The sequence below is a fragment of the Neolamprologus brichardi genome, chromosome 16 (assembly GCF_056152115.1).
Source record: "Neolamprologus brichardi isolate AB-2024 chromosome 16, ASM5615211v1, whole genome shotgun sequence".
Lineage (NCBI taxonomy): Eukaryota > Metazoa > Chordata > Actinopteri > Cichliformes > Cichlidae > Neolamprologus > Neolamprologus brichardi.
In genome coordinates this window covers 5,844,296-5,860,139 of record NC_142119.1, presented here as the reverse complement: position 1 = coordinate 5,860,139, position 15,844 = coordinate 5,844,296, and the positions used below count along the sequence as shown (strand labels likewise).

Here is a 15,844-nt window from a genome sequence, read left to right as displayed (position 1 = left end):
TGTGTTTCAGAAAAAAATCCTAAAGTCCAGTTATGGTTATAGAGTTACAGCTATCACAGATTTTGCCAAATGGGTTTAATGAGCAATGAATAATAAACAATAATAGGCAAAGTTTGCACAGTGGCACTCACGGTCCTTTTATCACATTTTATTGTCACCTTTATTTTATCAGGAAGTCCCGCTAAGATCAAAATCTCTTTTACAAGAGAGACCTGGCCATACAAGAATAGAAAAGTGCTACAAATACACAACAAATACACAAAATTAAAATACCCCTAACGTAAAAGAAACATTCACGAGTCTCCTCGCTTTAGGGCATGTTTACTTTATGTCATACTGTAAATTATTATAAGACACATTAGAAGAAATTGTTGCTTTCCCCAGATGTGTCAGAACTATAGGTACATCCAGAAGCAACCATTAAGAAGAGTGTAGCTGGGAGAAAGGTCCTGCTGTAGACTGGAAGTTCTAGAGTGGCTTTATAGAGAAAAATATGCTAAAATATACCAGACGGCCAAACCACAAACCATAAAGAACGTCGTGGTGAGTCAGAGACTTGGCATAATAAAATGTAGGGATGAAGGAGGAAGCATGCATATACAATATATCATCATAATCAATTACAGGAAAAAAACACAAGTTAGTAAAGTAAGATTTATTTCTAAAGTAAAAACCAAGCATCACTTTATGATTACTAATGAGATTAGCAACGTATATATTAAAGAGAATCTTGTCCATCCTTCTATCCGGAAATCCTTAAATCCGGTTATTTTGGACAATTCTGGTGCGGAGGCAGCAGTCTAAGCAGAGAGGCCCAGACAGTCATCACGTCCACCTCATCTGAGGGGTGGGGCACACCAAGTCGTTCCCAAGTCAACCGAGAGATATAATCTCTCCAGAGTACTGTCACTAAGAGAAAGCCCAGCTACCAAATGAAGGAAATTTCCATTTCAATTCCAATTCCACTGCTGCTATCTGCGACCTCATTTTTTCTGCCAGTACCCAGAGCTCGTGACCACAGGTGAGGGTTGGAACGTAGATCGACCGGTAAATTGTCAGCCTCACTTTCACGCTCAGATCTCTCTTCACCATTACAGATCTGTGCAGATCTTGTCATCCATCCATCCATCCAAATACTTGAGCCACGTACCCTTTCACTGGTTTTGCCATCAGATGTAACAATGTAATAATCATCAAACCCCATTGGGCGAGCTTTGCAGAAGACCATATATTTTGTTTCCTGAACATTTAACTTGAAAGTGTCTCAAAAGCACATCTGCTGTTCCTCTTCATGTACATGTAGCATCATCACAAAGTCCAAAACAGACAGAAGGATTCTGAATACACGTCACAGGTCGCAGATATTTAAAAATATGCTGTCAGCGTCATTCGTCAGTGCTCTGAAACAGCTCGTGGATGATAACCAAGCGAAATCAGTCCCTCACAAAATGGATGAAGAGACTTTGCTGTGGAAATTGGATTGTCCTGATGAGTTAGATTGTACAGAGAAGCAGAAGTGAAGGAGCAACACCACAAAACAATAAATACATAAAAAATACACATGCAGACCAATAAAACTAGTTCTCATGTGGGAAAGGAGGTAGTGATGCTCTTTAGAGGTGTGGGTGATTATTCTGCCTAACGGTGTTATATTCTGAGTCTGAATTTTTCAAAAATCCATTCGTTCATTTGTAAAGAAACTGAGAGTCATTTTCTGACTTTCCTACTTGAGCTCCATTAAACACGAGCAAGTGTTTAATTAAAAGTTTGACATTTTCAGCTTTGTTGTACTGCTGCTCTGCTTTCCACCTAAACATCCAGCTGGCCGTGCCTCTCTTGCCCAGCTGTGCGCCGATACAAACACGTAAAGCAAAGTTCAAGGTCAAGAAAATACCACACTGCTACAGCACTGCTCACACTGGTCATTGTGCTGCCATGAATATAGGGCGCTCCATATCAAACAAGTGGAATGAGTGGCACTGTGGAGATTTCCTCTACATCCTGGGGGATGGCGTGGGGCTTCATATCACACAGCCGGGATGTACGTTTAGCTCACCCTGCTCCTTCTCTCTAAATGGCAAGTAAAGGAGATAATGGTGGAAGGTTATTAACCTTTTCCGCTTTAGAGAGTTTTTAGCGGTGAAAGTGCTGTGGCGTTAGAGCGCTGAGGATTTCATCCCCTTTAAATCATCTTCTGCCACAAGTGCTGCCAAATGGAACCAAGGAGCTTAATGCACACACACACACACACACACACACACAGAGGAAGACACAGGGATTTATGGCATCCATATATCTCCCATTTATGCTTGAGATACAGTGGAGGCCAAAGCCCTGAAGTGTGTTAGAAGAGAGCGAGCTCTGTCCTCACAGCCCCCCCCCCCCCCCCCACCCCCACCCCAGGTGGATTCTACTGTTTGTCTCTACTGAGTTAGACAAAATGAAATGAGAAGAAGAAAAACTGTCCTGTTTAGAGATATTGCAGCTGTCCTTTGGAAGGATGGACTGCCATGTTTGGGTACTTCCTTCATTGTTTAATACATCCACACATGAGGTAATAGAAAGTCTGGGTGCTGTGGGAAATCGCTGGAGCGGTGCCGTGCAATTATTCCATTTCTGGCATTGACGTGATGTTCAAAAAAGATTTTTACATTCTGCGGAGGTCCTATAAATAAAAATGTCTGTGTTTTAACCTGCAGCCTCGCTCGGTCTTTGACTCTGGGTGTTTTTAATGGCAGGTATAAGTAATGCTGAAGCCAGGCAGCCAGGCAAGGCACCAAACTTCAGTGTGAACTGGACGGTGGGTGACCAGGCCCTGGAGGTGATCAACGCAACCACGGGCAAGGACGACATGGGCCGCGCCTCACGGCTCTGCAAACACGCGCTCTACAGCCGCTGGGTGCGCCTTCACTCCAAGGTGCGGCGAGGCCAGAGCGCACATTCACACGCACCTCACTGTAATACTGGCGTGCTGAGTCACGTGACATAACTATAGTTTCTTACATAAGTGATTCTGACAGTGAGTCGTAAAAAGACTGAGGTCAGCTGCAGTCAGCATCACGAGCTGTACACGTCTGAACCACACGTACTTCAGTGTGGTATCTCAGGAATCGCAGCTAAGCTACGAGATCATTCCTTGGAAGCCCTGTTCTGATTGTTTGCACAAAGTGATGTCACTATTGACCTCACACAGAGAGCAAAGGTCAACTTTGGTGTCAAACAGACTCAACTTAAATGTTGAGAATGAAAGCTGGGTCTGTGGCTACAGCAAGTCCAAAGGATCGGCTCAAGGAGCAGTTTTTTCTAACATTAACATCACTTTCTGGCATGACTGTGTATGTGGAGTGTTGCACTGTGCTGAGACGTGTGTGTGAGAACATCTCCCTGCTATCATGCACCCACTGACTTCGTCCACTTTCCCAATAATATAATTTAACGTTTAGACACGTTAGTAGTCAGAGCCTGACTTCCAAGGAGTGCAAACAAGTTTCTTTTTCTTTGTGTGGTATGAGCTGAGATTTTAGATTAATGCGTCGTTGTTTTTGGTTTGTTTCTGTTATTCTGTTGCTTACTTTCCTTTCTCTGCGTCCTCAGCTGTCGTCCATCTTGCGGATCAAGGTGTCGAAGCCGAGCTCCTACCACGAAGCAAAGCAGGCAGCCACAGAGTACCACTCTGCCAAGCAGGCGCTCATCAAGGCCTTCCACAAGGCCGGCTTGGGGGCTTGGGTGAAAAAGCCCATCGAGCAAGACCAGTTCACCCTCAGCTCCTGAGGGAGTCGAGGGATTCCTTAACCACCCCCTCCTCTTTCCCTGACCCAGGCCTGAGAGAGCCCCCGTATTAACAAGCAGACACTTACTTCCGTCCCATGTGTCAGCACGCACGTGCACTTTGTATTTGTGGAAATGAACGTGCGCCGTTTCACAAACCATCCGTAACTCATCATTCTCATTCCTCAGAGGACATCAGCCTCGTGTCTTTGATTTAACTTTTTACTTTGATTTTACCGGACGTTCCATTGAATTATTTTCTGTGTAAAACTGGAATCCATGTTTTGTTCTTTCGTTTAACACGCACCCATTTGTTTCCCAGAGAAATCATGTTCTTATGGCGTAGATGTGGAAGCTGAGATTATACCGTTCTGTCTTGTTGATCAATGAGTAGCTAATTTAGGTCGGAATGTAGCCTAGAAACGGGATCTTTGCTGACTAAAACCAATGTATATGGACCTAAAACAATATATATCTTTGCTAAAATTAATGACACTGACAAATTTTAATTTAATTATGCATAAATCTTCAAGATGTAAATCTAGTGCTGAGAAAAACATAAGCGTTGTAACGTTTAATGTGTGTTATTTGGTCCGTTCCTTAGCTGAGACTACGTGTTCTTATCCTCTGGATTAAAGATAAAAATGTTACAAAATGTTGTCGCCCTGTTTGAGTCACTGACTGGAAAGAGTTCATAAGGCAGGTGTGACAGCGTCGTAGCACTCTTTCCTTTATTTTTATGTCGTGTTCATTCATCTGTGCGTATGATTTTTAAGTTATTTTATGTCACTCTCATTTCATACTTGAACAGATGCGAGGGAGGGGTGAGGGTCACGTTGACTGGCCCCCCCACCCCACCCCTCGCCTGGGTCTTGGGAGAAGCTTTGGGAGGTGCTGCACGTTGTATTTTTTTCTTGATCCAAGCCATGGCTTTGCATGGAAACTGAACTTAGAGGCCTGCAGAGCGGAAAACGTAGGATGGCGAGCCCCGTGCGTCCGTCGGCGAATGATGTTGAATGAATGCCAGCATCTTCCTCCACAGGCAGCTTTGAATCTTTGTCTCTATTTTCTAGATTTCTTGTGATTGATTGTTTGATTTTTGAGGGAAGGGGGGGGATGGGAACAATTATTTTTTTCACCCTTAGGCATTTGAGGACTGGGGCTAACGCCACAGTGAACATAGCGATAGTATAACGGACCTCTCAGATCCTGTAATTATGTCATTTTGTTGCAGGGAACAATGATGGCTGACAGATGACGTGGTATATATGTACTGTAGCAGCACATACAGTATGTGACTAGATGCAATCCTTCCACATTATTGTGTGCGGAATCACCTAGATGAACAGCAGAGTAAAATGCAACCCCTGCATGAGAAGACTCAGAAGTCGTATGCTAAAATGTATCACAGTGTGATGTCATGTTCATCCTCGTCCTCTCTACGCCCAGTTAAGAAACACGTTAGCTGCATATTCCATGTTGTGAATTAACTCGACTCCTGTACACCCCGAGTGCATAAATGTCCTCATGTTTTCAATTTGTAAATGAGGATGTTTTTCCCGCGGTGACTTCCTATTTCCAGCTGCGGGAAATTTCTATGTGCGGGTGTGCGTGCAATTAATGTGTGTGCTCAGGTTGTCTTTAAGCATATTCCTGTCAGATTTTCACCAAAGATGATGATGTCCATGTGTGTTTCTGACCCAGTGTTTTCCTTTTCTTTTTCAAATATCTAACATTGTGGCATCGACCCTTTACTGTCCGGTCTTTTGCATACCCGCACAACAATGTACTACTTTTACTTTGTACAAAAATGATGTGCTCGATTCTAAGTGGGAGAAATACAAATGTCAGGCTTCTTTAGTGCATCTGTAGCTGTCAATCAGTGATCATGTGTATATTGTGAGCTGCGATCATTATTGCTGCAAAATACTAGTTCTGTGTAAATAAGGAGCAACAAAGGCAACACGTCTTCTGACCTGTGCAATCGATTCATCCTCAAGAACAACAAAAAAACCCAAAATGTTTTGATCCCTCCTCTGTTGCCGAGATTGTGAAGATGTTACTGTTGCTAAGTAAGTATTTGTGATTCTGTGTCACTCACTGGGCACCATAAAGCATGGCACTAACACTGCCGGGGTCAACATGCTTCATCCCCATTGTAGCCACCCATGTTTGAAAAAAAATATGCACTGTAAAGTGCCTAAGCTCAAAGTGGCATCCACCAGCTGGCACGTGTGATGTCATGTATGTACCTTTCACTTATACTTGGTTGTTTTTGGGGGTATTTTTGTTTGTTTGTTTTTAGTCAGTATTTAAAAAGCAGGAAGCGGGGACTCCCAGAGTAGAGTTAAAGTTAAAAAAAAACTTAATAAGTATCCAGTGCCCCCCCGACAAACAGATCCAGACCAAAGTCTTGAGCAATACTGATAATATCTCCTGTAACGTCAGGCCAAAACCAACAAGAGTGTCGAGTTTTCCTCCCCTTCTGCTTCTTCGGTTTTCTGTTGGTGTTCTTCGTTTATTCTAAAACTGCAAAGTCTGAGATTTTTTAATATAGATATTTCCCCCTAAAGACTGCCTGCTTGTTGGATTTTGTTTTCATTTTTAACTGCACTAAAGATGTCAACAGATGATGTCATGATCTCTCTCTCTATACATATATATATAGATATATGTATATATATTTAAAAAAAGAAAAAGTCCCCATTTATGGATTAGATGGATCAAACTATCTGCAAGAACTGAACTGCTTCTGCTTAACCCTTTGTGAATCCTCAATGATGGTCAGTGCACCCCTCCACCCCACCCCTTCTGCAGCTGCACCCATTGGTGGGGTTCTTTTTTTTATTTATTTGTTCTAATTAATATTATTATGTTTCTTTTGTTTGGTGACTCCAGATCGGTCAGTGTTTGTTAACTGATTTCCAGAGCCACTGCTCTCCGTTCTTCTCCTTCTGCAGTTGTCCAATGTGTGAAACCCTCCCCTGACGAAAACTACAACTTTGCATGTACTACCAACACTGAAGCTGCACCTAGCATGATGACAAACTTTTAAAGGACTCGTGTAGAAAAAAAAAAAAGAGTTAACAGCTAAAGATAGATATATAAAGTGAACAAAAAAGAATAAAAGAGTTCTTAGTTTACTTTTGCACATGGTTGGGATTCTTTTTTTATTGCATTTCTGTGTGTGTATGAAAGAGAGAGAGAGAGTGAGTATGAGATCATGCGAGAGCATCACCTCATGTTTGCAGCAGATTGAGACACAGAGACAAACTCCACAGTCTAAACTGTATTTCATGTGTGTTGGATGAAGAATGCGTGGAGGATTTAACTTCTTGTGCTTGCTATGACTAAACTGTTACTAAGTGAAAATACTACATCATAAAAGCTCTGACTTCAAAACTGCAGTTAGTTAAAACTGAGCTTTGAGTCATTGCATCAAGACTTTCTGTAAGTGTGTATATAAATAAGTACGATGCATACTTACGATGTATACCGTGTTAGTATCAGACCCCCTTTCTGCCTTAATTCTTGATCCCATTGATTCAACAAGTTGCTGGAAACATTGCTCAGTGATTTTGGTCCATGTTGAAATGCACATCCATGATGCTAATTTCACAGATGGCCAGTTTGAGATAATGCTTCTGCTGGAAGCAGACATCAGAAGATGATACACTGTGGTTATGAAGATAGTGGCATGGTCCGCAACAATACTCAGCTGGTTGGGCATCAGCTGATACAAGGGCCCAAAGTGTTTCCTAAATATTTTCTATACCATTACACCATCAGCAGCAGTCTGAACTACTGATACAAGGCAGGCTGTCATGTTTACACCAAATTCTGACCCTACCATCCGAACAGAAAACTTCTTCCGATCTTCTTTGGTGTAATTTTGGTGAATCTGAGTGAACTGTAGCATCAGTTTAGTGTTCTTAGCTGACAGGTGTGGTCTTGTTCATAGCTTGGTTGTAACGAGTGGGTGTTTTTCCACTGGCCTTCAGACCATTCTCTGTAGTCCCCAGAGATGGTTGTGCAGAAAGTCCCGGTAGATCCACAGTTTCCCAAACACTCAGACCAGCCAGCTAACACAATAACACATTTAAAATCGCACTTCTTTCACATTGGTGCTCGGTGTAATCTCAGCAGATCGTCTTAACCATGTCTACACTCCTACATGCATCGCCTCGCTTTCTTGTGAACGACTAGTTCGATATTTGCATCAATGAGGAGTTTAACAGGTGTATCTAATGAAGTGGCCAGCGAGTATCCATCTATAGAGCTATCTATACTGTATATATCAGTCGTGAGGCTTTATGTAATGGCTAGCTATATTGAAAACTGTGAAGAATTTGGGCACTTGTTGCTGCACAAATGCTTTTAATCTGGTGCTGAGGTTTTGTGTAGACTCACAGTTGTGAGTGTGGATTCAGGACTAGAGTTGACCACACATGCAAAGAAGATTAGTTATGTTCAAAAACTATTTTTGAGGGATATCAGAAGTAGTTTATCAAATTAACAGTTCGTACATTTCGAAAAAGGAGTTTTCGCACCACAGGGACCGAGGAGCACAAATCTTGTCATGAGTGGAAAATCATTTTCATGGTAGTGAAAACCACAATCCATCAGTGAGGAATGTTCTACAGGATGGTCATGAAAAGAGGGTCCAGAGCATTCATCACAAGCCTATACTCAGCCTCGGAAACAGAGCAATCACGCTGTATTCTGCAAAAACACACAACACTAAACCATGCAGAGTTGCATAACAAAGTTTTATGGGCTACTGAAACAAAAATCAACCTCGATCACAATGTTGGAAGAAAGAAAGTATGGAGAGAAAACAAGGAAAGCAGACTCTGTTATGGTTTGGGCGTGTATCGCTGCCAGTGGAGCTGGCATTTTGACATTTAGTAATAATTTAGCTTTTGACAGGAGCAACAGGGTGGATGCAGAAGTACACAGAAGCATTTTGTGTACTCAGAGCCAGAGAAATACATCAAATTCACACATTGTGTAATCCTAAAGCAGGAAAAGAGCTTTTCAGCCAAGAGAAGGGCCAGTTATCTGCTCTGATGCCAGTTTATCATAATCATGTACACTTCAAATTAAAGATGTGACATGAACTTTCAACAGAGCTTCAGTTATTGGTGTTTAAGATGTCGTTTTTAATGGAAGCTATTATTTAAGTTTTGATAAGTAAACATGCTCTCTAATAGAGAGAGATAAAAAGTGGAGTACACACATAAGTTGTACAGATGAATGTACCAGAGCACAGAGCCTGGAGATGTGTAACTGTGTGATAGATACTTATGGCCTGAATGCTGTTCTGGCTTCATACCCACAGAACACAATGAACTTACCAGCACAACTCACAACGGTGCCACATGGACCGGATCGGATCAGCTGCTGTATTAATCAGCAGGATGTATAAAACAGGATGTATGCACACTTTACCTGAAAGCCTCATGCCCACGTTGCCTGTGCTTTATAGCATCGTTCATAGTGGATATACTCTGATGCATGTTTGACCTGACAAATCTGCCGATTAACAAACAGCGTCATTACTGAAATGCACCCTTACTGCTGCCTGCTGTCGCTGCAGGTACATTTAGGTAAAAACATTTATTTCTCAATCTCAAAAATGTGTAAAATATTTGAAATGCATTTCAAGCATTTCTCCTATTTCATGAAAGTAGCTTAGTTTTCTCATTAAAAAGAGAATTTTAGCATTAGCAAATGTGTTTCACAGTTTATGTCAGTTTAAGGAGTTTAGCTGTGAACACAAAGGCCTTCAGACACATGTGTTGTTCCCGGGTTTTATTTTTACTACCGTGACTGACCGGTAACCATAAAGCAATCTTCAAACTCTTTAAATAAATGAAGATCTCAGAAAAATGTGAAACCGCGCACGAAGAAATCACGGCGTGCATACAGTCGACAGAGAATGTTTTTAAAATGTGTTTCAAGTCGATGTTTCTGTCGGCGCGTCTGATCAGTATCCCAGAAGATACCGCCACCGGATCAATAATAAATCACACATCGCTGCTTTAAAACACCCCCCCCCCCCTCCCCACCTCATGCTCATAACGCCGCTGACATGATGAAAGCTCGAAAAACAGATTCAAACAGTCGTGTCAGGTGAATTCAATAATGCAAAAATCCATCTGCTGAGTCTCAAATACCATGTTGCTCTTTGCATAAATGTTAATATTATCACATTTGTCAGAGATAAAAGTCATACAGTATCCAGCAGCTATATGTGCTTTGTTAGTGTCATGTGTTGTTGTTTTTTTCACTAGTGACAGAAAATGAATGAATGAATTTGATATGACGTTCACAAATGTTACTTAAATTAAACTACTTTAATATAAAACCAGGACATCACTGGAAACAACCGTCTCAGCAGCACACGGAGCACAAATGTGGAAATAAAATGAAACATGACTACATACAGTAGAGGCCGGTGAGGCGGCTCAGCCCCCCTGGTGCGGTATGCGTGTGAGAGCGAGGGCAGCAGCTTGTGTCCCTGAGAGAAATGACAAATCATTAGCTTTGGTCCAGGGGTAAATGGAAGCCACACTCTTCCAAGGCCCACATTTCCATTTCAATTTTCTGCTCAACAGAGTTGATGTATGTGGCGAATCACATGGCAAGACCAGTCTCCACCTCGAGCCTGCTGTTATTCACTGGTTGGAGTGTGTCTGTGACCTTGTGTCTTCGTGTGTGCGCACTGTGTGTGCGAGTGTTTTATCAAGTGATAGCACTAACTCATTGTCACTGAAACCAAAGCAAAGAGACAAGTGAAGACAGTCTCCAGACTGAAGTGTGATTATAAAAGAAAAATGAAATCAAAGGGCGGCGTGTTTGATGATATGAGCTGACGATGATGAATTAATTCTGTAGATTATAAACTTCTCCTAACTGACACACTAGACTGTCCACCTGCGCGAGCGCATTAAAGGAGAAAATTACAAGCTGATGCCAGTGTAGTGCACCGAGAGACACAAAAATGCTACGACAGGTACAACAACAAAAAAGTAGCAAGAAACCTGCAGCCTTGTCTCTCTTCCCAGCAGCTGCCCTTCCAGTACAAACTTTCTCTGACGGCTTGGGAACAAAAAAATAAATAAATCAAAAATACTTAATAAAACAGTAAAGTGCCAAATAATGTATTTTGAGCACATGGATGCTGTCTGCATCTCACAAAGACTGAGAGGGGGCATAATGAGCTGCAGTGGGACCACAGACTGAGGAAGTTTAGGCCTTGGGTTCGTACAATAATAATCATGAACCATTAATAAAACAGCATTTCAAGACAGCTAAAAATGTGCTTTTCTAACAGTGGGTGGGAAGTAATACTTTAACACAGTATGAATATGACACATTTTATAAGAAGAAGACGTTAAACCAACAGTTACAGCTCATGTGGTTTGGTATATCTCACTCTGCTCACAATGAGGGAGTGTGTAATCAGCTCAGTTTGTTAGCAGACTAGCATCCAGAGTTTTCACAATATCACTGGGTCAAAGTCAAAGTCAAGGTCACATGAAATGTGAAAATTAGCAAAAACTTATAATCCAGTTTTCATGGATTGTCTTCATACTTTACAGCAATATACCAGGCCTAGGGGGGCATAACTACTGACCTTCATTGTTAGTGCCCAAGGTCAAAGTTAACCTTGAAAAAAAATTCCTATAGAGCAATATATCATGGAGAGATTTGTACAGCACACTTTTTTATTTTTTCAATATGACGCCTCGCCTTGAAGTCACAGTGATGCCATAAAGTTTTCCCACACAATATATTTTAAATCTCAACTTTTTACAACTTATAAAAGCCAAATTATTCTGCTCCAGTCAGGATAATACCATTTTAATATGTAATGCTTCAATGTCATATGTCTAAAGGTCATGGTCACACGAATTAGGAAAAAGCTTTAGTTTCATTGTCTCCAAACTTTAAATAATATCTTGGTGCTTGGGGAACATAAACACTTTCTTTGTTTGAGCTCTTTTTTCAGTGCAGCATTATTTGACTTCACAGTGACACAAAAAGATTCAGATTTCCATATTAACAATGCTTTTATCAGCGCAAATGATATATGAAAACACTGCAGATGTCATTATCGTGAAATTTCCATATTATCAATGCTGATGTCAGCATAACACATCAATGTTTCAGCATCACCCGCGCCTTTCAGAGGAGTTGCTTTTGTTTTCATTCTATAATTGTGGCCAAAATCTTTATTCCTGAAAAATATACACAAATACTTAAAAATGGCTGCCATAGGTCTAGAGTTATACAATCATGCTAAAAAGAAAGTGCACCCTCTTTCACTTTCACAATCTGGTACTTTTAAAATGAGGTCAATACAACCTCAAACTTACTTAAAACATGCCATATTACACATCATTAATTATTTAACCAAAATTTGGCTAAAATGCAGAAGCAGTGTGTGAAAAACTGAGGACAAGCTAACTTCTTCTGTGGAGTTTAAGAGGGTAAGTAGCAGCTGGTTAAATAATCATCAGCCACTGCGACTACGCCCGTGACAGCGAACGTTTTGGCAGTTTGTCGGTCTGGAGCTTTCACAATGCCGAGCAGGAAAGACATCATCAATGCTTTCAGAGAAGCAGTTGTTGCTGCACATTAATCTGGGATTGGTTATGAGGGCATTCTCAAACAATTCCATCATCCTGGAGTGAGAAAGATGATCCACAAGAGGAAAACATTCAAGACAGTTACTAATCTTCCTAAGCCTGAATACGAAGCCTGAACCCATGCAATGTTCAGTGAAACTGCAAAAAAATCTAACAAAAAACTAAAGAGCTACACATCAGACTCTACAAGCCTCGGCTTGCATGTTAAAGGTTAAAGTTCATCACAGTACAATAAAAAAGACGGAACAAGCATGGCATGTTTGGAAGGGTTGCCAGGAAAAAACATGAGCTTAGGTTTGCAACAAATGACAGAACTTTTTGATCAATGTGCTTCAGACAGCAGAGAGCAAGGTGGAGATGTTTGGAAATAATGTACAGCAACACATTTGGAGAAAACCACACAAACTTATAAGAACAAACACCTCAAACCAACTGTCAAGAATGGTGGTGGAGGGCTTTGATCCGTTTTGATTTAATATGTGATGATTTAAAGCTTGTTTACAACCACAAGACCTGGGAACCTTATTTAGTGAACTCCTCTTTATACCAAAGCATTCTTGTGAGGCCATCTGTGTCACAAGGTTTGGGCAAAACTGGGTCACACAGCAGCAAAATGATCCCAAGCACAGCAGAAAACAGCAGAATGGCTGAAAAAGAAAATAATCAAAGTGTTGCAATGGCACAAATTCTTCATTTCAACCTGATGGAACTGCTGTGGTGATTTTGTCCTGACATGTAAAACTACAGAACTGACAGTGGGATACTCTCCTTTTATCAGTGCTGTATGTGTAATAGTGGATCGATACGTTGTTACCATCTGCCTATCAGAACCAAAAGTGGACACTTTATCATGTATCAGCTGAGTTTGTACAAAATCAGCTAAGTAGAAGAGTAGCAGAAGAAATTAATTGACTTCACATTCATAGTTCACTGGTAATTGCTAAGCCATCCCTTTGGCACCCTGCTCACTGCGATACATTGTAATTTACTCTGAGAGTCGCTGTGTGCGAGAGGAGAGTAGATAGGCTAAGTATAGAGAAGAAAGTGTCAAGAAGAGACGCAGATTGAGCTTATCTGTGAGCTCAGGCCTTCCTTTGTCAGGTGCAGCTCCTTTCTGATGGAGACTCTTTGAACTTGACAGAATAATTAAAATGAAGGCGAAAAAGCTGACATTTGCAATTTGACCTTTTTGACTTACGTGGCAAAACTGGCACCATTTCCTCCAGATCACATTATCATTCTGCCCTTGCATTTGAGGTATGCGTGCGTGCCGTGTGTGTGTCTGTTTAAGTATGGGTTTAAGTGTGCATATGCGTAGGTGTACTTAGTGGCTCTGTGTGCATACAGGCAGCGTGTATTCATGAGGGTGCGAGGAAAGAATAAAAGAATAGTTTTATGGCATATTACCGGTCCATCTCTTCATTAAGGAGCTGTTTTCCAGTAAGCGGGCTCTATTTGAGTAGCTAAATTGTCCAAGCAGTGTGCAAACGAGGACTAATAGCCCGATGCCCTTGTCACTGCCAAAGTCAAACTGAAGATCTGAGAAATGAGTGCGTCTCTGTGTGCTTGACATCACAGTCAGCAGCAATACTTCTGTAAATGTAAGGATTCTTACCCTGTTTTTAGTCTCTCCCATACAGTGTGACCGTAAAAGTAATATTTATAATTACTGTTATAATATTTATAACTTCTAGTTATCCTTGGAATAAGTGAAACTCAGTTGTATGTTGCAGGTGACCACAGATAGCTGTAACTACTAGGACACAGTCCACATGTACAGAACATAGTTTAAATTTCCTGCGCCATGTTGCATTCACTACATATAATGCAGCTGTGAATCTCTTCAGGTGTCTTGTGATTTCTGGCACTGTGGATGTCTGCAGTGGATCCTTTGGGTACTGTGAGCACCGGGTGGACCCCGTGTATGCTCACTTAAACTGGGGTTAGTCCGAAGCATCGTTGATCCGTCTGTCATCTGTCTGTTGCTCCTGAGCAGTTTTGTGTGAGGTGTTGGGGGCATTAGCTTGGTTTGGTTTGGTGGACTACACAGGATGTGCTGGGTCTTTATCACGATGATCCCAGTGTCAGCATATTGTGTGTTTTTGGCTTTGAGTTCTATTTTTCCATTGTGCTCTCCTTGTGACTGGTGTGGACTGCCTTATCCTAATGACCAAGTTGTATGTCCTTTGTATGGTGTTTCAAGCTTTTTGTTATTGTGTTGTGTCTTCATCTCTGTGTGAGGTGTTGCCGTTCTGTTACTTCCTGTTTTATTTTGTTAACCCCTTGTCTCGTGTGTTTAGCACTCAGTTTTACTTTCCTCAGTCCTGTCCCATAGTTGTCGGCGCCTGTGTTGTTCCCCCCAGCTGTTGTCATTACTTTGTGTACCCCACTGTGTATAAGTAGCTTGAGTTTCCCCCTGCTGCCTTTGACCCTAATGACCCTCTATATTTTAGATCACCAGTCTATAACATTTCATAGATTCATCTTGTGTTTTAACTGTCTAAAGGTTTATTTTGTTGTTCTGCTGTTTTAAAGCAGATTTATTTAACATTTTTCATACTAATATGTTTTTTTTTCTTGAAGGGATGCCAAATGCTATCGTTTTTCTGTAAAGCAAATTTACCTTGCCTATGGGTATAAATAAAGTTACCTTACTTTGCATTAAATGTGCAAATGCTCATCTTTGTTTTATTATCAAATACAGTTACAATGACAAAGAAGATCAACACATTACGTATGAGTGTTGATCCAGTTATCTTTACAAGCTGAATAATTCATGTTTAAGGAGAGCGGCCCACAGAGGCAAAGTAATAGTTCCTTAGCTTACTCTTAAATATTCAAATAAAGGAGATCTTTTGTTTTTTCATGTTTTTTCCCCACTGTCCTTCAGCATAAGCATGTCTCGAATGAAATGCTATGCTATAATTTGCCTTCCCACACAGTGTCACCCTGAGTCATTTTTGCAAGGTTAGGACTGAAAACAGCAGATTGGAGAGTATTTGTAGTAAAATGAGACCTTCAGACTTGCTGCTGATGTGGAAACAACCTTGTGTTTAAGAAGTAACCTCGAGAAAGTTTGGGCATGGGGGCAAATCTGTGTTTTTATGAACTATGTGCAGTGGCAGCTGCGTGTTTACACTCGCTTACGCCCACATTTACGTATTTTTCCAATATTTTACACATGGCTGTTTATTGAGGGTGTGTGTGTGTGTGTTTGTGTTTCCATACAGCCATTAAACTGCTTCAATTTAGAAGCTTGTTTAAGAAGTTTAAGAGCTATCTCTAAATCGAAAACATCAACCATCTCTGAATAATTCTTCATTTTCGTCAAGTGATGTTGGAGATATTTTCCTACAGAAATACAACAGTTTCTTGGGGAAGCTGGAGAGGATTTGTTTCTGTTTTTATTCCTCACAGTG

At 41.1% G+C, this 15,844-nt stretch overlaps 1 protein-coding gene across 2 annotated transcripts in view; it reads left to right on the top strand.

Annotated features, from left to right (window-relative positions):
* adarb1b (adenosine deaminase RNA specific B1b) overlaps window positions 1–6,911 on the top strand; it is a 120,421-nt gene extending 113,510 nt beyond the window's left edge. For both annotated transcript variants that reach the window (XM_006793681.2, XM_006793680.3), the window contains 2 exons: window positions 2,739–2,917; window positions 3,595–6,911. In XM_006793681.2, the coding sequence (XP_006793744.1) occupies window positions 2,739–2,917; window positions 3,595–3,771 (356 nt within the window). In that variant the 3' untranslated portion in view covers window positions 3,772–6,911. The remainder of the gene's footprint in view (window positions 1–2,738; window positions 2,918–3,594) is intronic.
* The last annotated feature ends 8,933 nt before the right edge of the window (window positions 6,912–15,844 follow it).